The sequence below is a fragment of the Rhincodon typus genome, chromosome 1 (genome assembly GCF_021869965.1).
Source record: "Rhincodon typus isolate 14 chromosome 1, sRhiTyp1.1, whole genome shotgun sequence".
Taxonomy (NCBI): Eukaryota; Metazoa; Chordata; class Chondrichthyes; order Orectolobiformes; family Rhincodontidae; genus Rhincodon; species Rhincodon typus.
In genome coordinates this window covers 79,356,899-79,378,513 of record NC_063332.1, presented here as the reverse complement: position 1 = coordinate 79,378,513, position 21,615 = coordinate 79,356,899, and the positions used below count along the sequence as shown (strand labels likewise).

General features: G+C 40.2%; 1 protein-coding gene across 7 annotated transcripts in view; it reads right to left on the bottom strand.

Annotated features, from left to right (window-relative positions):
- Nucleotides 1-21,615, bottom strand: part of corin (corin, serine peptidase) — a 331,902-nt gene that overhangs the window by 22,054 nt on the left and 288,233 nt on the right. For 6 of the 7 annotated variants that reach the window (XM_048597932.1, XM_048597938.1, XM_048597950.1 and 3 more), the window contains exons 14-19: nucleotides 19,901-20,014; nucleotides 18,473-18,583; nucleotides 14,089-14,218; nucleotides 9,270-9,392; nucleotides 6,037-6,086; nucleotides 580-754 (exon numbers count right to left, since the gene is read on the bottom strand). In XM_048597932.1, the coding sequence (XP_048453889.1) occupies nucleotides 580-754; nucleotides 6,037-6,086; nucleotides 9,270-9,392; nucleotides 14,089-14,218; nucleotides 18,473-18,583; nucleotides 19,901-20,014 (703 nt within the window). The remainder of the gene's footprint in view (nucleotides 1-579; nucleotides 755-6,036; nucleotides 6,087-9,269; nucleotides 9,393-14,088; nucleotides 14,219-18,472; nucleotides 18,584-19,900; nucleotides 20,015-21,615) is intronic. The other variant, XM_048597970.1, reaches the window with a different exon arrangement.

Below are 21,615 nucleotides of genomic sequence, written 5' to 3'. Positions count from 1 at the left end.
CCTGCCTCCCTAACCTGTCCTTCCTCCCACCTATCCCCTCCTCCCACCTCAAGCCCCACCCTCATCTCCCACCTACCAGCCTCATTCCGCCCCCTTGACCCGTCCGTCCTCTCTGGACTGATCTATCCCCTCCTAACTCCACACCTACACTCACCTTTACTGGCTCCACCCCCGCCTCTTTGACCTGTCTGTCTCCTCTCCACCTATCTTCTCCTCTATCCATCTTCTATCCACCTCCCCTTCTTTCCCTCTTTATTTCAGAATCCCCATCCCCTCCCCCATTTCTGAAGAAGGGCCTAGACCCGAAACATCAGCTTTCCTGCTCCACTGATGCTGCTTGGCCTGCTGTGTTCATCCAGCTCTACACCTTATTATCTCCACTTCATTAATGTGTCTAGGCTTTTTTGACAAAGGGTCAATGGGAGTATAATTTTAGGAGCAAGAAAGAAGCCGATAAAAGTATTGGGAACAATTTGTAGCATATGAAGCACCCTATATTTATACAGGATTTCATACTTTAATCTTTCTCTCATCTATTGACTGAGCTTTCAGTTTTAGGTTCAATATTGTGCAACTTACCCTTCAAAGCAATGTGCCACCGTCAATACCCATTTGCGTCCGATCAGTACACAGCCACAAATGTGCCCACTCGGTTCACTCTGCAATGAGCACTGCCAGGGCCAACGGCCTGGGCGACTAGTTCTGCCTCCAAGAACTCGTTTATTTAGTCGAGTTGCCGGACGCTGACCGCAGTCTAGAAAAGGTAAATTGATTTATCGATGGATTAATTTTTTTCATAACCTACAACTCACTCTGACCAAGAATTCTCCCTTCTTTTGTATTCTTCAGCCATTTTCTTTCTATCTCACTCTATCCTGTTACAACTTTTCCCAAAGTAAAAACATTCTCCAGCCCCCATGTCATGCAGTGCAATCGTGTAACCTTTCATATTGGAATTAATTATTAAGGAAGTAAGAGGAGAACATTTGGAAAATCATAATCTAATCAAACAAAGTCAGAAGCTTCATGAAAGGGAAATCATGTCTGACTAATTTATTAGAGCTTTTCGAGGAAGTCTCAACCAGAGTGGATAGAGAGGAACCAGTAGATGTGACGTATTTGAAGGCTTTCTACAAGGTACCTCAGAGAAGGTTATTTCATAAGATAATAGATCACAGTGTTGAAGGTAGTACAGTGGCATGGATTGAGAATTGGCACATGGATAGGAAACAGCAAGTGGGAATAAGGGGTTCTTTTTCACATTGGCGATACATGACCAGTGGGGTTCCACAGGGATCAGTGTTGGATCCACAACTGTTTAGAATATATAAATGATTAATTTGGAGTGGTAAAAATGCATTTTTAATTGTAAAGAGGGCATAAACTCATTGAAATCTTTGCCAGTCCTAATGAATTGTCCAAGAATAAATGAATTATTTAAAAAAATAGTGCTGGGTATATGTCTGGTCATATATAGCAAGTATAGGAATTGTGTCGCATAAGTGATTTCCAAACAATTAATTTCACAATGTGGTACTTATCATTGAGCATTTTTATGGACAATTTCAACTGTTTATTAATTGGAAATGTTTGTTAATATATCAGATTGACCACTTAAGTAATTATGGGAAGTGTTTGTTTTCATAAGGGATTAGTTGAAGGAATTTCAATGACTTTTTAAAAAAATTCTGAGTTTTCATTTATCCCCAATTGCACCATCATCAATAGACACTGTCAGCATGCTTCCTGAGGTTTGCCCAAAGTGGACACGAGGTGAGTTGGTATACAGAAGGAAGGGAAAATAGTGGTTAGGGGAATGTGAGTTGCCATCAGTTGGCATAGGGGCTATAAAAGGCTGTGGGTGATTAAAGATATAGGTTGGCTTGAGGTATAAGGGGCTATGGGAGATGTATAGCCAGGTGTGTAGATGGAAGACTGGCTATAAAGGGTTGGGGGGGGATTGGTAGAAGGGCATGGAGCTATAAAGGCCATGAAGGGACATAAATGGGCAGAGGTGGCACTGGTGTTTTGATTGATGTACTGTAGAATGTACAAATGGGCATGGGGTGAGGGCGGGTCATAGAGAGAGTGTGGAGGTGATGGGAAAAGAACAAAAGAAATGTTTTAATCTTTATTTTTAAGCTTGGAGCACAGTGCTGGAGCCCTGAGGTAGGCTCTTCCTCCTTTGGAACAGAAAGCCTCTTAGGCTCTCCCTGGGTTGTCTGGCCCGAGTCCCAATCCATCATCACCAGCCCCATCTAAGGATTGTGTTCACAGATCTGGGATTTCTACCACCTCTGTGCACCCAACCTGGGAAGAGAAATCACAGCCTTACCATCTTTTATAGAAATAATTCAAATCTCACTTGCACCAGTTGCAGTTTAGATAACATTGATTACTAGTCTAGGTGCACTAAAATTTATTTACCAGACATTCATAAAACTTCAAAGCAGCAAGGCAGATCCATCAAATCACAGCTGGCAAAGTCAACATCAGGTGAAAACAAATCCAACTAACACTAAATTGGAATCCTTTCAACTTTCTTCTTGGCCAGTCTGACAGTTTCAAAGCTCCTTTAGTATTAATCTCCTTATGAAGTATTAAGCAGTAGAGTTTCACGCTCATTACCTGTTCAGTAATCTTGGATTACTGGGTTGAGAAATAAATATATACCAGTTTAAAAAAAGGAGTTTCAGAAATTAAATTTGAAGAGGAGAGCATTGTAAGTTGCAAAATAAAGTTATGAATAAGAGAATATAAGAATATAAGAAATGATTTAAAGAAAGGATAGGAGATCAAAGATGGGACATGAGGAGAGATTGCTGACAAATAATAAGTATTTTGCAAATATAGTCCAGAAAACAAGAATCGTCAAATGTGAAGTGAGACCCAAGTGAAGGGAGCCCTGAGTTATCAGAGGATAAACAGAAATTTGTGATGTAATTGTCAAGTGCAGGATTTAATTTCAGATTTTACAAAAGAGAAAAAACAGGGAGTGGAGGGCAAGATAAATTCTAATTTAGTCTTATAATTGGCTAAGGCTCCAAATTTCAGTATTTAAACATTCTTGTATCCACTTTAGTTTCAAGAGCTGGACACCCACTTAATAGCCTCCGGGCAAACTGAATCAAGGCAAATCCAGAGCAGTGGGTAGAGCCCAGAGCAGAAGCTGAATTTTCTCTGCCAGTCTCTCGTCAGCAACTGAAAGCTTTCCCATCTCAACATTTTAAGATTGGATCAGAAGGTGGAAGGAAAAATGATGGGAATTGGGCCAGTGCAAGGGTTTGCAGCTGCTGCTCACGTGGAGAATAAACACGAACATGGATTGACTATTCGGTAGAGGCTGATTGTGTGTTATAATTCTGATAAAATCCAATGTACTTTCCGACAGTGCAGATATCTAATGTATTTGCTATTCACATTAGGAAAGATAAAGGGGAACCAGTATATGTAATATATTTGGATTTCTGAAAGTTACTCAATGAGGTAACATACATTCGGCTAAATAAGAACCAATACTATTGGGTATAGTATATTAGCACGGAGAGAGGATTGACTAACTAATTGAAGTTGAGGTAATTGGGAATTTTCAGGATGGTAACTTGAAACTAGTACAATCCACAGATCCATAAGAGGATACCCAGACATGCTTGTCTCTTGTACCCTCCAGCAGCTCAGACACTGACACCCAAGAGGAAATTATAGCTACATGAGAGTGAAGAACACCTGTTGGTGCCATTTCCGCAGCTGGTCAATGATGATCCACTCTAGGGTGCTGCCAGACACCAGGCACATGTTCAATCCTAGGCAGGAGAGGACACCATAGTGTTGACCATTTTTAATACAAATGCGCAAGCAGACACTGAAGTGGCAGGTATTTTTACCAGGGCTACTGGGCAAAATGACACAAAAGTTGCAGGACTACACCAATGCTGTTGGCATCATGCAGCCTTTGGCATGATTTTGTGAGAGAGGTGCTTCACTTTCAAGTGATATGAGGCCCTTTAGAAGGCTGGACAGGTTAGCATAGTGGGATGGAGGAAAAGGAAAAAGCATACAAGTAGCATGAGTGACATTTTACTGGAAATAGGTTCTCGCATTTGTAAATATATGTTCACTTCTCATCAGCAGCTGAGTGAGATAATTGAAGATTGAAGTTACAGAGTCCAGTCAACCATTGAGATACACAATGTTGGATGGTCCAAGGTGTGAAGTGAGCAGCTCCTGCACTGTTGTAAATTGGATGGTGATTGCTACTCTGGCCCATGGGGTGAACCTTTTTGGCCACAATACATTGCCTGCTCATCACAGCCATGAGTGCGAATGGTTCTGATGCTGCAGGATGTGGTCAAGGTTGCTTAGGGCAGGATTTGTATGCCACACAGTAGGATAATGCCCAACGGTCATATAGTTTGTAGTGTTCATAGGTGTCTTTCCGTTGTAGTGTGTCTGTGCAATGCTGTTTCCTTCTAAAGGGCCTCATATCACTTGAAAGTGAAGCACCGCTCTCACAAAATGAAGCATTTAGCTCACCCACTCCAAGTGAGTCGGCTGCCATTTTCAGCTCCTTTGTACACATTATTTGTATTACAATGGAAGGAAACAACGATTGCCCTTCACGCAGTAAGTCTCAGGCTCAGCTTCCTACCCTTGGCTAACCCCAAAATGAGCATATTCCCTTCTTGGTGGGCCTACGTGACAATCCCGTCCAGCATGTGCATCTCACTCTTCATCTTCCCACTTTACCTCCTCAGCCCCAGCATAGTCCCAGTCAACATAGAAGATACAAGTAACATTAGGAAATGAAAGCTAGGAATTCAAGAAAATTACAATCACCGTGGAAATAATAATAAGTAAATTGTTGGAGCTATGGGCGGACAAGTCCCTAAGTCCTGATGATGTCATCCTAGTAGCTAGAGAGACAGTGATTCATCGGTTTTAATTTTCCAAAATTCCCTAGAACTGGGGAAGTTACCATTAGAATGAAAATCAGCAAAATGTAACTCCTTTATTTAGAAAGGGACAGAGAAAAAAGCAAGGACCTGTAGGCCAGTTGCCCTTAACACCTGTCAAAGGGAAGATGGTGGAAAATAATATTAAAAGATGTTATAGCAAGACGTTCAGAAAAATTCAAGATTATCAGGCAGTGTCAATATGGTTTTGTGAAAAGGAAATCATGTTTAACTAATTAATTGGAATGCTTTGAGGAAGAAATTATGTACTGTGTATGAAAGGGAATCAGTGGGATGTACTTTAGCTAGATTTCCAGAAGCCATTTAATAAAATGCCACATCAAAGGTTGTTGCAGGAATTGGCACAGATAGGACATTAGCTAGCTAACAGAAAACACTGAGTATGCATAACTGCACCACTTTCAGCATGGCAAGATGTAATAAAGTCTAAATTTGCTGATGTAACAAAGTCGGTAGGGAAGTGAGTTGTGAAGAAGACATCAGGAGACTACAAAGTGATATAGATAGGTTAAATTAATGGACAAAGATCTTGCAAACTATCCATTTTGGTAGGAAGAATTAAAAAATAAGCACATTATTTAAATGGTGAGAGATTCCAAAGCTTTGATATATAGAAAGATCTGGGAGGCCAAGTGCATAAGTTGCAAAAATGTTAGCATGCAGGTACAGCAGGTAATTAGGAAAGCTAATAGAATGTTATTGTTTATTATGAGGGGAGTTGAATATAAAAATAGGGAGGTTATTCTTCAGTTATACTGAGCTCAAGGGGGTATACATGTGCTTCTGATTCATACATTTACCTGTCTCCCAGACTGCTGTTGGCGACTTGAGACCCTTAACCAGCCATTAATTGACCATTACTGGAGAGTCGTGAAAATCCCCACTGACCTTCTCATCCAGCAATTAATTGCTGAAGTGGTAAGCAAGTGGTGAGTTTCTCCAAATCGGCCCATTATTTCCTCTTTTCACCACTTTACCCACCAACTGGAGGGATGGAAAATCATGCCCACAATTTTATGCAACAGCTGGATAAACAATGTAAAATAAAAAGCCTTTTACTTACTTTCACTGGTGCAGAGCAGCGATACTTTGCTTTTACTTCGACACAACTGCCTATGTTAGGATGGGAAACAAGAAAACGTTTATTGGTACAAGGTGTATCTCAGCAATACATAACACTCTTATCAATATATATTATGAGTTTCTGCGTCCCTGCAGTCTTGTATGAGCTACATAGGTATGGGTTCACTTCAGAGTCTCACTCCAGAAACTAAGCAGAAAATCCAGGCTGACACATCAGTGCTGAGCTGAAGGGGCCCTGCGTTGGTTGACGTGCCACATTTCAGATGCAGCTCTGTCTGTTGTCATGACTGGAGGTTACAGATCCCATGGTACTTCTTTGAAGAACATCTTCAAGCATTATCTGGTCTTTGTTACACTGTCATATGAGAGAACTTTGAATTGTGCAATTTAACTGCCATGTTTCTCACATTACAACAATGATTTTCTCTTCAAGAATACTTATGGCAAGAATACTTTCAGACATTCTGAGGTAATAAAAAGCACTACAGAAATTTGTAATTTTTGTATAAACAATTAATTGTGTCGCAATATGGGCATTTATGTAGTTATGATGCATGCTGTAGTGTAGATTAAGTATGGCCATGGAGAGAGTGCAACAAAGGTTTGCCAGACTGATTCCTGGTTCGGTAGGACTGAGGTATGAAAAGAAACTGGGTCCATTAGGACTATATTCTCTGGATTTTAGAAAAATGAGGAGAGATCTCATAGAAACACGATTAGACAGGACAAATTCTGGAAGGATGTTTGAAATGACCAGGGAGTCTAGCACCCAGAGGTCACAGTCTAAATGATCTACCCCCTATCCTTTGAGATGAAGAGAAATTTCTTCTCGCAGAGAGTGGTTAACCTGTGTATATAGATATAGTTCTTAGGATTAAATAGTTCTTTGGGATCAAAGGGTAAGGGGTGAAAGTGGAAACAAGATACTGAGTTGGAAGATCAGCCACGTTCATATTGAATGGTACAGCAGTTTGAGGGGCCAAATGATCTACTCCTGTTCCTATTATCTATGTTTCTAAATAGGTATTAGACAAAAAATTCAAATCTGTAGTCAAACTGCTGTTATTTCTATCCTGTGTTATTGACACTTCAGATCATGAATACTATCTTGTCCACTGTCAATGATCTGATATGATCAATAGGTGGCACCATAACATTCAGAAGGAAGAAACCTGAGACACTCACTTTGCTATGTGAAAATACTCAAATAAATAACACGTCAAACATGGAAAGAGTTGACAAAATTAGCTAAAAAGAGCTTAATACTCTTATCTGTCACTTGCCTGTCATTTATTTTAATACATATGCCAACCTGTTTACTACAAATGGGTTAGCATCTTTTCAAAAATTGCAGATAAAAATACAAGGATACGGTATTGAGCATTTGTCTGCTGACGTCAGTGAGGAAAATTATCATTACCACCTTTGTGTCAGACAGTGTAAGATCAATCTCTGTTCTAAGTGTCTCTTGTTCTGAATTCTGTTACTGAAATCTAAAGGGATACCTAAATCTAGTGAGTGTGATTAAACCCCCTTCATCAGATGTGACGTGGAAGCCCGTTAAATCCTCCTAACCACCTCACTGACAAGGGCCGTCTATGGACGAAATATTCATGGATGATGAAAAAAACAAGTGCCAAAAACTGTCCATTAAATCTATTCCTGTAACTTACTAAATCTGGGTGCACAATCAAAGTTGACAAGAAGGGCAAGATTTGTAATAAGGTAACCACTGGGCAAATACTATGTTTGCAAACTGTCACGTAGCATTCTGTTATGGATGTTTTACTACATGTAATAGGACTTAATTTTCCTTAAAATTAATCCTTATTGATCTGAAGAGTAGTTAGTAGGCATGTAACGTTCTCAAGACGGTTTATAAGGCAATTATCAGTTAGTTTTGATGTATAGAAACCCAGGGAAAATTTACAGATAATGAATGGGATAAATAAACGAGACAGCAGTCTTTGAGTTCAGATAGAATTCAGGCTCAACAACAATTGGATTTCAAGATGCCTGGTCACACCTCCAAGGAAGTCAGGGTACAACAGCATGCTTCCATTAGCACTGCTGAAGAGTTTTATATTACTTGGGTCTGGCATTCAAATCCCATCACATATTTACTGACTGTTTCAAAGATTTGTTATGTCAAATGCTAATCTATAATTTCATTGATTGGTTTCACATATTAAACATTTTGAAAAATAGACACTGTAGACTTTAAAGATTGCTGCAGATCTTTTTACAGCCTTGAACTTTTCAAGTTTTTGGATGTTTCCGAAGTAGAGAATAGAGGGACATAACTAGAGGACTTTGCAGACTCTCACAGTTGCTAATTTCAAGGATTGCTTTGAGACCAATGAGGACACAGGTTTCATTTTATCGATGGGCTTGCCAGACACAGTACAAGTGAATGTCCACTAACTGTTGTAAGAGAATGTACATCTTCTTGTTAAGCAACAAAAAGTTTTGATCCAATTTGGAGGGGAGTGGGGGGCAATACACAACTGTCTGTTGGATTTCCACCATACCTTATTTGAGACTATGACTTCCAGTTGGAAAAATGTGACAGCAGCTATCTTGGCTGTTAAGTGCCAAGTCCAGCTATTGGTAGCAGAATAATCAAGAATTCACAGCTCTTTCACCAGAACCACCTTGAAATATCATAAGAGATCGATACAAGGACAAAAGAGACTGATACAAGCAGCTGCTGTATGCCTCCTCATCTCTCAAATGTCTGTCAAAAGCTATATCCCACTTAAAACATACCTGCTGCCAACAGTTTGTTTTAAAAACAAAAATGTCAGCTCAGCTCTACTGTCCACAGGAAAGACACCAGCCACCTATTTAACCAGTCATCAGAGGAAAATCTGATCATTTTTACATGAACTTTAATTGTTATTGTTGTGTTACCCTTGTATTTTTGTCTGCTTGTATGCACATGTGTGTTGCTGAGGTCAGAACTTATTTTCATTTTTGAATAATTTTCTGTATCTCTACCTGTGTGAGTTTAAGTAATAAAACTAAATCTTTGCTAGTAAACATATCTAGATGACTTTTTTCTTTACACTGAGCCACACATAATTGAGTATGTACCAAATTGGAAATATTTCATCCTTTTAAACATTCAATCTCTGTTCTAACCAACCCAGAGATGGGAAAAAGAGAGGAGTCAGTTCATCTCTCCTAATTTGTTCATAACATGGTGCTTACCCCTTTAGTAATAAGGCCTGTAGAGTGGAAACATTCTTAGTTTGCCAATTAGAACCCAGGCGTAACCACTTTCTACGTTGTGTTTGATTGTATTCTGACAATATTTGAGTGACTGAAGGGCCTCTGTGAACCAAACATATGACAGTTGTTAAAACAAGGGATAAAGGACATACTGAAAGCATTTCTATTTTGGTTATTGATTATTTGATCTGGCTTTCTTTTCCTAAAGCTACAAGAAACATGCAAAAACAAACTTTAAAACACTTTTTACACAAGTAGTAAATGCAGTTGTTAATCAAAATCTTTTCCATTTGTCTTTTTTTCAAAACTATAGAAATATTCGCTGGCCAGCAACAATTACTTTGATAAAGCAAATAAGTTATTAGATGGTCAATAAGTGAATTTTAAAATGTATTCTTTTCATGGGATGACTGATGGGCTGGTTGCTCACCCCTATTTACCCTTGAACTAGCTGTTTAGTTCTAACTCGAATTTTGTTCCCAAAGCATTAACCTAGCTCCCTGGATTGACAGTCCATTATCACTCCGCCACTGTCTCTTCTACTAATAACCTTAATAGAGTTCTGGAGCCTTGACCTGGTTTTCATCTTTTCTCAGAAAGGCACTTTCTCCCCAGTTTATCTTAAACAATTTAATGCACTAATCAATCATAACAGGGTTCAAACCTTTGCCATTAGGTACCTGGCTATCAGTGAGAATGTGGAATCAATAAATTTCCACCAATAGGGAAGTTTTGAGGCACATAATGTCTAAAAATGATTGCTTTAAACTCCTTTACAGTGACCCATTTATTGAAAAAGTCATAGCTTCTGTGTTTACAGTGAAGTTTTTACGAGAAACATTCAAATGGAAAGAAAGGCTAAGAGCTTGGAGAGAAAAGAATGGTTTAAATTTATAAATGATCAGAATCTCCCTATTTTTCCCTTTACTTGTCTTATTTCCTGTGTTTAGATGAATATTGAGTGCTTGTGCTATACCAAAAGAAATAATTTCTAAGAATTATCAAGGACATTTTGAATAATAGAGGAGTTGTTTTAAGTAACATTTTTGTCTTTTGTTATCCTTCAAACATTGGATCCTTATCATTTAGAAAAGATCTATAACAAGTATCTCCATCCTAGTTTCTTTCTGAGATGCTTAGTCATGCTTTGGATTGCATGAGAAGACACTTTCAATTTGGTTTTGGTTGCGGTACTAACTTTTCAATACTGGAAGCTAAGATTTGTCAAGGGGCAAGGAATAAGACCCTTACCACATTGTATTCCATCTGTCACTTCTTTGCCCACACTCCTAGCCTGCCCAAGTCCCTCTGCAGCCTCTCTGATTCCTCAGCACTGCCTGCCCCACCACCTATTATTGTGTCATCTGCAAACTTAGCAATAATGCCCTCAGTTCCTTCATCCAGAACGTTAATGCATAAAGTGAATAGTTATGGTTCCAACACTGAGCCCTGTGGAATATCACTAGTTATCGATTGCCATTCCCTAAAATGACACCTTTATCCCACTCTCTGTCTTCTGTCAGTCAGCCAATCTGCTTTCCATGCCAGTAACTTATCTTATTTTGTAGCCTCCTGTATGGCATCTTGTCAAAGGCCTTCTGGAAATCCAAATAGATCACGTCCACTGGCTCTCCTTTATCTAATTCACTCATTTCCTCTTCAAAGAATTCTAACAGATCTGTCAGGCATGACGTCCCCTTAATGAAGCCATGCTGACTCAATTCTATTTTACCATACAATTCCAAATACTCCGTAATCTCGTGCTTAATAATGGACTCTAAAATCTTACCAATGACTGAGGTCAGGCTTACCTTCTTCTGCCTCTTTCCCTTCTTAACATTTTCCAGTCCTCCAGCACCCTCCCTGACTGCAGTGATTCCTGAAAGATCACCATCAATGCCTCCACAATATCCTCAGCTATTTCCTTCAGAACTCTTGGTTTAGTCCATCAGATCCAGGTGATTTATCCACCTCCAGACCTTTTAGCTTCCCCAGCACCTTTTCCTTAGTGATGGCCACTATACACATCTCTGCCCCCAACTCTCTTGAAGTTCAGGTATGCTGCTGGTGTCTTCCATTTAAAGACTGATGCAAAATACCGATTCAGTTCCTCCACCATTTATTTGTTCCTCATTACTACTTTTCCAGCCTCATTTTCAGCAGTCTTTGTCTACTCTTGCGTCTCTTTTACCTTTTAGACATCTAAAAAAAACTTGCAATCTTCTTTCATATTACTAGCAAGCTTTAACCTCATATTTCATCTTCTCCCCCTATTTGTTTTTTCTAGTTGTCCTCTGTTGGTCTATAAAGGACTCCCAATCCTCTGACTTCCTACTTATCTTTACGAAATTGTACGTTTGTTCTTTTGCTTTTATGCTCTCTCTGAACATTCTATGTTAGACGTGGTTGCTTTGTCCTCCCCTTAATATGTTTCTTCTTCCTTGGAATGAATTTCTCCTGAATTATCCACAGAAACTCCTGCCATTGCTGCTCCACCATCTTCCCTGCTACGATCCCCTTCCAATAAAAACCGCAAGAACTGCGGATGCTGTAAATCAGAAACAAAAACAGAAGTTGCTGGAAAAGCTCAGCAACTGTGAAGAAAAATCAGAGTTAACGTTTCGGGTCCGGTGACCCTTCCTCAGAATTTCTGTTTTTGTCCCTTCTAATCAACAATAGACAGGTCGTCCTCACATCTTTGTAGTTACCTTTTCTCAATTGTAATACCATTACAGCTGAGCCCAGATTCTCATTCTCAACCTGCAGAGTGAATTGCACCATATTATGATCATTGCCCCTTAGGGTTTCCTTCACCTTAAACTTCCTAATCAAGTCTGTTTCATTACACATTACCAAAACCAGAATTCCACAAGCTGCCCCAAAGAAAATATCACATAGACATCGCACAGATTTCTTGGGATTTGCTACCAACTTGATTTTCCCAGTCCACCTGCATATTAAAGTCCCCCAGGATTACTGGAACAGTGCCTTAAACATCTTTTCTATCTCCTGATTTATTTTCAGCCCTATATCCTGACTATGGCCAGGAGGCCTGTACATGACTCTAATTGGGGTCTTTTTTCATTTGTAGTTCCTCAATTCTACCCAGATTCTATGCCTTCCAACTCTTTATCACTTCTTGCTTATTGATTTAATTTAATTTCTTACTTACAGGGCAACTCTGCCCAGTCTGCACATGTGCCTATGTGCCTGTCCTTTCGAATAGGATGTGCATCTTTGGATATTTAGGTCCTGGTCCTGAGTCCCTTGAAGCCACGTTTCTGTGTTGCCCATAACATCATACCCACCTATTTCAATCTGCGCTACAAGCTTATTTACCTTGTTTCATATACTGCACGCGTTTAAGTACAGCACCCTCGTCCTGAGTTGACTGCCTCCATTCTCATAGTCATCCCCTTATCTGCTGTGTCTGAAGTTAGATTTCTGACCTTTTCCATACTCTCTGTCTTATTGCTTTAAACCCTTTCCTGAACTGTAGCCCCCACAACCCCACCCCCAAATCCCTTTAACTTTATCCATAACTTTTCATGCAACTTAACCCTTTTCGGCATGATGTTAGCTACATCATGCTTGACACTAATAAACTGACAACCAACTTGGAAATACATTACCATCCCCTCAAATGAAGAAGGCAGCTCACCTATCACTTTCTCAGGTCATTGAAGACTGGCCTTAACTATAAACCTACATCCCAAAATTGAACTAGATTTTTTAATAGTCAGGTCAGATTTCAACAGTTTCTTGACTGATAAAGTGTTAAGGATAACTGAATGTTAAAAATGCATGGACTCAATCTTGAATCCAATCAACAATATTCAGCATACATTATTAAAAACAAAGCTTAATTCAAACCTTTTAACCTTACTGAAAGGTATTAAGGTCAGGATAAGGGTTACTTGCAATCTCAAAGGGTACTATTCTTAACAATGTTTAAAATTATCTTGAGGCAGAAATAAGAAAATAACATCATTTGTTTTAGGATTGCAAATCTGATACTTACATAATAACAATGGTCACTTAGACAAGATACAGCAAACTGTGTTGTACAACCATTCCCCAGCAACCTTCAACTCCCAAAAAACACAGTGGAACACATAGATTCAGGGGACTAGAGGAAGTTGGAGAGTCACACAACCAAACATAACAGACTGTGGAGGCAACATCCTGCATTTACACATTCAGCTCAGATTCTAGAAACATTCTTCAAAGCAGCATTGCCCTCACTATCTAACAGTGTTAAAACATTTACAGGATGTCTATAAAACTTGGGCGCATGCCATTTGTACTTCAGATTTTTTTTATTGTTTGAAAATCCATCATAAATTGCAAGGTAATCTATTTACAACTAGATAACACCCTTGACAGGGTCATGTTGTGACAAATGATGTTTGAAAGTCAAACTGAAGTCCTAGCACACGTCTGCCAGGGATCAGTAGGCACTTTATCCAAACTTCTTCAAGAAGTTCTTGTTTATGTTTTTATTACAATTGTCATTTTTGGCTCCATCTGGATTTGGTCTAGTGAAGAACATTAAGCTGAATTGCAGTATGACTCTACAACCCAACTTTTCAACACTTTGCCAAAGTGGCCATTTTTCTACCAGTGAGTGAATCAACTTTTCGTGAGTTCAAAAAAAAACCTAAAGGAGCACTTACAATGTCAATCAACAAGTTGTGGCTAAGCAGGCTAACACACTGCAGATGTATTGCAAATGCAGTTGAGTGTTGAAAGTGCCCCTTAGCCAAGAATCTACAGCACTACATGCTACTGACCTTACCCTAAACCAATCTGCTTGCACGCCAGCTGGCTGAGCTCTTCTTGCCAATCATCAGCACATACGTGATAGTCAGAAGTTGACCTGTGGACAACTAGCTGTGACAAGGAAGCTGCACTGTCCGACAGTGACACTGTAAACAAACAAACAGGAATAATAATATGTTATCATTGAATCATAAAGGACAGAAGGAGGCCATGTATTTTTTTTCATGGGATACAGGCATCGCTGGCTAGAACAGCATTTATTGGCCATCCTGAATTGCCCAGAGGACAGTAAAGGGTCCAGCACATTGTGTGTCTGCAGTCATATGTAGTTCAGACCAGGTAAGGATTGCAGATTTCCTTCCCTAAAGAACATTCCTAAAGTTAACTATATGAGTTGACCACATAGTCACCATTTTTTATTCTTGATTTTTATTAAAATCGAATTTCACCATCTGCCATGAGGCATTTGAACTCTCATCCCTGGAACATCAGTCTGTGAGTTCTGGTACAATGACATTATCACAACACCACCACATCCCCATGCTTCGGTTTTAATGCATGTGTGGTCCTTTCTAAAGCACTATCTAAATCGTCCTGCTCCCCACCCATCCCTACAGCATTGAATTGTTTTCCCTATTAAGTCTTTATCCAATTTCTTTATGAAAATTATGATTGAATAACCTTCAGTGGTATTCCAGATCATAATAACGTGCCCTGTAAAAATCAAATCTCATCTCTCTTTGATTCATGTGCCAATTAACTGAAATCTGTGCCCCATGGTTACTATCTGCTAGTAGTAACAGCTTCTCCTTAAATACTCTTACCCTTCATAACATTGTTCAACATAATTTAATCTCCCCTTAAGGTTCTCCAATCTGAGAATAATACCGGTGTCACTAATTTATTGTACTTTTCTATACATTTGTTCACTGCAATGAATTTTTATTAGATTATAACCATAATTATGCCATGTGTGGTATTTTACATTACCCCTGGGGCTGGATTGGCAGTCACCCACTGTAATCTTGCAGTGGCCCACATGATCCTGAGCCAATTGAAGCTATCAAACCTCCAATTAAGAAACACTTTAGAGACTCATCTGGCCCCACTACAATTTGTGCTGAGGTCGGTGCGGCTAGAGCTACATTTGCTGGAACTAGAGAGTTGCTAAATTCTTTAAAGATCTTTCAAGCCGTGTTCTGTATTTAAATGGATCGGTTTCTCTCTTTTCTTTTGTGTAATAAACTTCAATTTAATCGTTAAAGAAAATCTGTAGCCTTGTGTGCCCATTTTTCGGTGAATGACCACTATATTAAATAAAAATGACCCAACAAGCTAGATTTCATTCTGTGACCCAATTTGTCCAGTGATAACATAGTATGGAGCTGGATGAACACAGCAGGCCAGGCAGCATCAGAGGAGCAGGAAAGCTGATGTTTCAGGTCAGGACCCTTCTTCAGAAATGGGGGAGGGGAAGGGAGCTCTGAAATAAATAGAGAGGAGGGTTGGGGCTGGGGAAGGTAGGTGATAGGTGAGTGCAGGTAGGCAGTGGTGGGGATTGGTCAGTGAGGTAGGAGGAGCAGATAGGTGGGAGAGAAGATGAACAGGTTGTGTCAGGTCAAGGACACGGGGATGAGAGAAAGGGTTGGTCATATGATGAGACGGGGGTGGAGAGATTTTGAAACTAGTAACGTCCACATTGAGACCATTGGGTTGTAGGCTCCCGAGGTGAAATATGAGGTGCTGCTCCTTCAGTTTCCGGGTGATGTCGTTGTGGCACTGGCGGAGGCCCAGGATGGACATGTCGTCCAGGGAGTGGGAGGGGCAGTTGAAGTGGTTCGCGACTGGAAGGTGTTGTCGTTTGTTGCAAACAGAGTGCAGGTGCTCTACAAAGCGGTCTCTGAGCCTCCGCTTGGTCTCACTGATGTAGAGGAGGCCACATCAGGAACAGCGGATGCAGTAGACCACACTGACGGATGTGCAGGTGAAGTGTCTGCCACTTCCGTCACCTGCAATCTCACCCCACAACCAAGGATATGTTTCCTTTCCCACCACGATCTGCCTTCCGTAGGGACCGCTCTCTCCATGAATCCCTTGTCCGCTCCACACTCCCCACTAGCCCTACCACCTCTGGCACCTTTCCCTGCAACTGCAGGAAGTGCTACACCTGCCCCTACATCTCCCCCCTCACCTCCATCTCAGGCCCCAAAATAACCTTCCACATCAGACTGATGTTCACCTGCACATCCGTCAATGTGGTCTGCATCTGCATCTGCTGCTCCCGATGTGGCCTTCTCTACATCAGTGAGACCAAGTGGAGGCTCAGAGACCATTTTGCAGAGCACCTGCACTCTGTTCGTGACAAACGACAACACCTTCCAGTCCCGAACCATTTCAATTCCCCCTCCCACTCCCAGACGACATGTCCATCCTGGGCATCCTCCAGTGTCACAATGACACCACCCAGAAACTGGAGGAGCAGCGTTTCATATTCCGCCTTGGGAGCCTACAACCCAATGGTCTCAATGTGGACTTTACTGGCTTCAAAACCTCCCCATCCCCGACCTCATCCCATGACCAACCCTCCCTCTCATCCCCGTGTCCTTGACCTGTCCATCTTCTCTCCTACCTATCCGCTCCTCCCACCTCACTGACCAATCCCCACCACTGCCTACCTGCACTCACCTATCACCATCCCACCTAACTTCCCCAGCCCCACTCCTTCTCTCTCTATTTATTTCGGAGCTCCCGCCACCTCCCCCATTTCTGAAGAAGGGTCCTGACCAGAAACGTCAGCTTTCCTGCTCCTCTGATGCTGCCTGGCCTGCTGTGTTCCTCCAGCTCCACACTGTGTTATCCCTGACTCCAGCATCGGTAGTTCTGACTATCTCTCTTGTCCAGTGATAACATCAGCTGGGATCAGTACTTGAATTGGCAGGACTGTGATGTCGCAGCACTGAGCAGACTACGAATGCATTTGTATAGCAATGAATGTTTCCTACTAGCTAGCAAGTTGCAAGAGTAATATGGGGGTGCCACAGCGGCTCATTGGTTTACACTGCTGCCTCACAGCGTCAGGAAACCAGAACTGATTCCAGCCTTGGGTGACTGTGCAAACTTTACACATTTTCCCTGTGTTTGCATGGGTTTCCTCTAGGTGTTGCACTTTCCTGCCACAGTCCAAAGATGTGCAGGTTAGTTGGATTGGTCGAGGAAAGTGCAGAATTACAAGGATAGGGTTAGGGTGGGATGCTCTTTGGAGGGTCAGTATTGACTCAATGGGCTGAATGGCCTGCTTCCACACTGTAGGGATTAGTTTCATGTCCTACTGATGCAGCAAGGGTTTGTGAAAACTCAGTAGCTCATAGTCATAGAGTCACAGAGTGGAAACAAACCTTTCGGTCCAACCAGTCCGTGCTGAACATAATCTCAAACTAAACTAGTTCTGCCTGCCTGCTCCTAGCCCATTTCCCTCCAGACCTTTCCTATTCATGTATCCATCCAAATGTTTTTTAAATGTTGTAATTGTACCCACATCGACCACTTCATTAGGAAGTTCATTCCACACGCGAACCACCCTCAGTGTAAAAACTTTGCCTCTTATGTCGTTTTTAAATCTCTTTCCTCTCACCTTAAAAAAGTGCCCCTAGTCTTGAAATTCCCCATCTTAGGGAAAAGACAACTACCATCAACTCTATCTATACCTCTCATTATCTTATAAACTTGTATCAGGTCACCTCTCAACTTCCAGTAAAAAAATGTCCCAGCCTATCCAGTCTTAAGCCTTCCATACCTGGCAACATCCTGGTAAATCTCTTCTGAACCTCTCCAGCTTGATATTATCCTTCCTGTAACTGGGCGACCAGAACTGGATACAGTATTCCAGAAGAGGCCTCACCAACATCCTGTACAAACTCAACATAAAATTCCCAACTCCTATACTCAAAGGACTGAGCAATGAAGGCAAGCGTGCCAAATGCCTTTTTAACCACCAAAACTTTTTGACGAAACTTCAAAGAATTATGTACCTGCACCCCTAGGTCCCTCTGTTCTATAATGCTACCCAAGGCCCTATTATTAACTGTATAAGCCCTACCCTGTCTGTTGTTCTCAAATGCAATACCTCGCATTTATCCAGATGGAACTCCATTTGCCATTTTTCAGCCCATTGACCCATTTGATCAAGATCCCTTTGTAATCTTAGAAAACCTTCTTCATAATTACAGTTTCAGCAGTAATGCTATACCAGGTTAAGAAACAGTAGCATTAATAATCAAAGAATAGCATAAATCACTGATAGCAGAGCCAACAGTCCAAAATTAAGCAAAATGAACTTGGGAGTCTAGCCCATGAGGTGAGGGAATAGTGTCCTAATCAACCAAAGGTTATGTAATACTCACCACAGTTCCATTCATCTGAGCCATCAGGGCAATCTCTCTGCCCATCACACCAAACATGACGGGGAACACAGGCATGGTTAACACAGACTACCTCATTGTCTTTACAAGATGCTAGAAAAAAAAAGCAGAAGGAATCAGAAATATCTTTAAAATAAGCCATAAAATATTCTGTCCTATTTCTTGACAGAGTAGAATAGCTCAAATTTTAGAAGAAAATAAACCTAACTCACAGACAAATCCATCCAAGGCTATTGCTCCATGCAAATATTCCTTAAATGTTACTCAAAGAAAATAAACAATTTCATGTTTGAAATTAAGAATATCTTGAGTTTGGTTGAATTAACTTGGTTCTCTTTGAGTTTTACAATATTTTTAAACTTTTAATTCAAAACAAATTTTCTAAGACACACACCTGACAAAGAGGATGAGCGTATTCCCTAAACATAGAACATAGAACATAGAACATTACAGCGCTGTACAGGCCCTTCGGCCCTCGATGTTGCGCCGACCTGTGAAACCAATCTGAAGCCCATCTAACCTAAAATATTCCATTATCATCCATATGTTTATCCAATGGCCATTTAAATGCCCTTAAAGTGGGCATTTCGTTACACCCTGCTGTAAAATGTCTTGACCATTTCCCATGACAGACCAATCCCATCTTGAACTCCAATTAGTTACTGAAGGGTAGCTTCTCCTTTGAAAGTATATGGCTGTAATTGTTCACCTCCTATAATTGCAAGTGCTATATTGCTTTCTCTATTAAGAAAATTAAACTGAAGTTCTGAAAAAATATTTTCAAAATCATATTCCTGCATTTGAATGAAATATTTGACTTGTGAAAATGTAAAATAAAATACAATTATTAAATAAACCACATCAGGGTATGCAATTCAGTAAAAACTTCAATACCAACAATTTATGAAAGAAATTCTAATAAGGCAAATGCAGTAAGCAGACTTTACATGTTAACTCGTGAATTTTGAAAGCCCATTCACTCCTGAGAGAGACCTCAGTCACAGTTCTGTTTGTCCCTCATCAGTTATGGTTTCGTCGCACAGTTGGAACAGCCTAGTAATTCATAGTCATCAGAAGAATAGCCTCTATGTTAAAATAATAGAAACTTTTGATTTTGTGTTATGCAGATAATCTCAAATTCCTAGTGTTATCTAAACACTTTGTCTCATAGGTCATGGCCTTGTAATGGGGAAAACACATTACGACAATGTAGGGTGCTGATTACGCTCAGTGTACTGAGTAGTTGCAGAGCTATATTAATATTTACAAAATCTGTATGTTTAGCTGAATAAATTTGGAACAGAAAGATGATTGCAAAAGCACATTGCTAGATGCATTAAAAAGGACATGCTCTAAGCAAAACATTCAATTTGGTAACAAAAGAAATTGAAAACACCAATGGGGATTTACAGCAATTCTTTTCGTCTGCTTTGTCAGCACAGTCCTGGAAGCCATCACAGATCATTGTACGCTCGATACAGGTCTTGTCAATGGTGCATTCCCACAGGCCTCTCTCACTACAACCTGAGAACAAATGAGAAGAAGTCAAGAGGACTAAAGAGTTGGATTGACTATCAGTTTTTATGGAAATTTAATAAACAGAAGTAACAAATAAAATATTTATCATTTACAATGAATGTTTACTGAATTATCCTATTGTTCTTATCTCAGAAAGGCGTCTTAAAATTTGTTTTCCAAGACCAAAGTATTCAGGTGTCAAAATGAATGCCCTGGGCTGAAACCTCAATGAAGTAGTCTGAAATCATCACACCTATTAGATGACAGAATTTCTTCATATCCTCCTACCAATTTCCAATAGTTGCTCACTGGTCTCTGATAGCCACAGCAGAGATACTGGTCCACGCTTATCCCAGTCCAGAAATAATCAAATGTCTCAACATAAAGAATTCTGCAGTCCTTCTTGAAGTCAAGATGGGCAAACAACACAATGAACCCAAATCCTAATACAGTCCATATTATACTTTACTGGATTCAATGTTAAGCGTAAGGAATAAAAACAGAATACTGGAAGCGATCAGCAAGTCAGACAATATTTGTGGTGGCAGAAACAAAGTTAACTTTACAGGTCAAGGATCTTTCATTCTGTTTCCCTATTTATGGATGTTGCCTAATCTAAGAGGCATTTTTTTTGCCCTTATTTTGGATCTTGCTATTGTTTACCATCCTCAGGAATTTTTCCTGCTATTTAAACTGGTGGTTTGGCAGATAATACATCTTTGTATAGTGTTACAATTGTGAGGTATACAAGAGTTTTAAGTTCTAGAATTGTGTCCTTTAGACTATAAAATTATTATTGTTTGGGATTGTTACTTTATTCAGAGCCTGGGGTTTCTAAGTCCACAATGAATAGACAGAGTATCCCAAAAAGAACAATAATAAGTATCAAGTTGTAAACAGTTGTGTTATAACTGTCTCTTTATTTCCGAAACAAAATTTGGATCTAGAATTAATTATTAGAATTTTTTCCTAGATATAAAGCTAATGTGTTTCCCATTGCCACGGGCAAGATGGCAGTGGGAGTCATTTTGTGATTAAGTTAGAGGTGTCTCAGTGAACATCATAAAGAGGGAAGTTTACGGTTTTGTCATGCATAGTCTGCAGTCATGTGAGAGGTAGAGGCCAAGGCGTAGAAATGGCCAGGCCTATACCTTAGTTGGGAATATACAGATTAGTTGTTCACCACACAGCTCAGGAGTGAAAGCCCACACTCAGCCTGAACACTGAAGATTAAAGGAGGATTCATTCAGCTTGGAGCATCTGACCACTCCCAAACTGCACTGACCTCTCCCATCTGACCTCCTTCAAAATGCCCCGTGACCATCTGGCAGCTGCCTCTGTAAAATGTGAGTGAATGAAAGGTGCTCCACTCACTGTCCTGGCACCACAAAAATGATAGGTGCCATGTTCAATTGGTGGATGTTCTGGGTTTTGGCCACACTTCACTTCCTGTCATTTGGGGAAGTTTTCCTTTCATAACTTCAGTTTCTGTATTAAAATGTAGCATAAAGTTTCTTTAAAGTTTTAAATGATTTCAAACCTTTCAGTCTGTACTATATGCAGAAAACAATTCAACCATGGTATTAGAAATGAGCAAATACATTGTA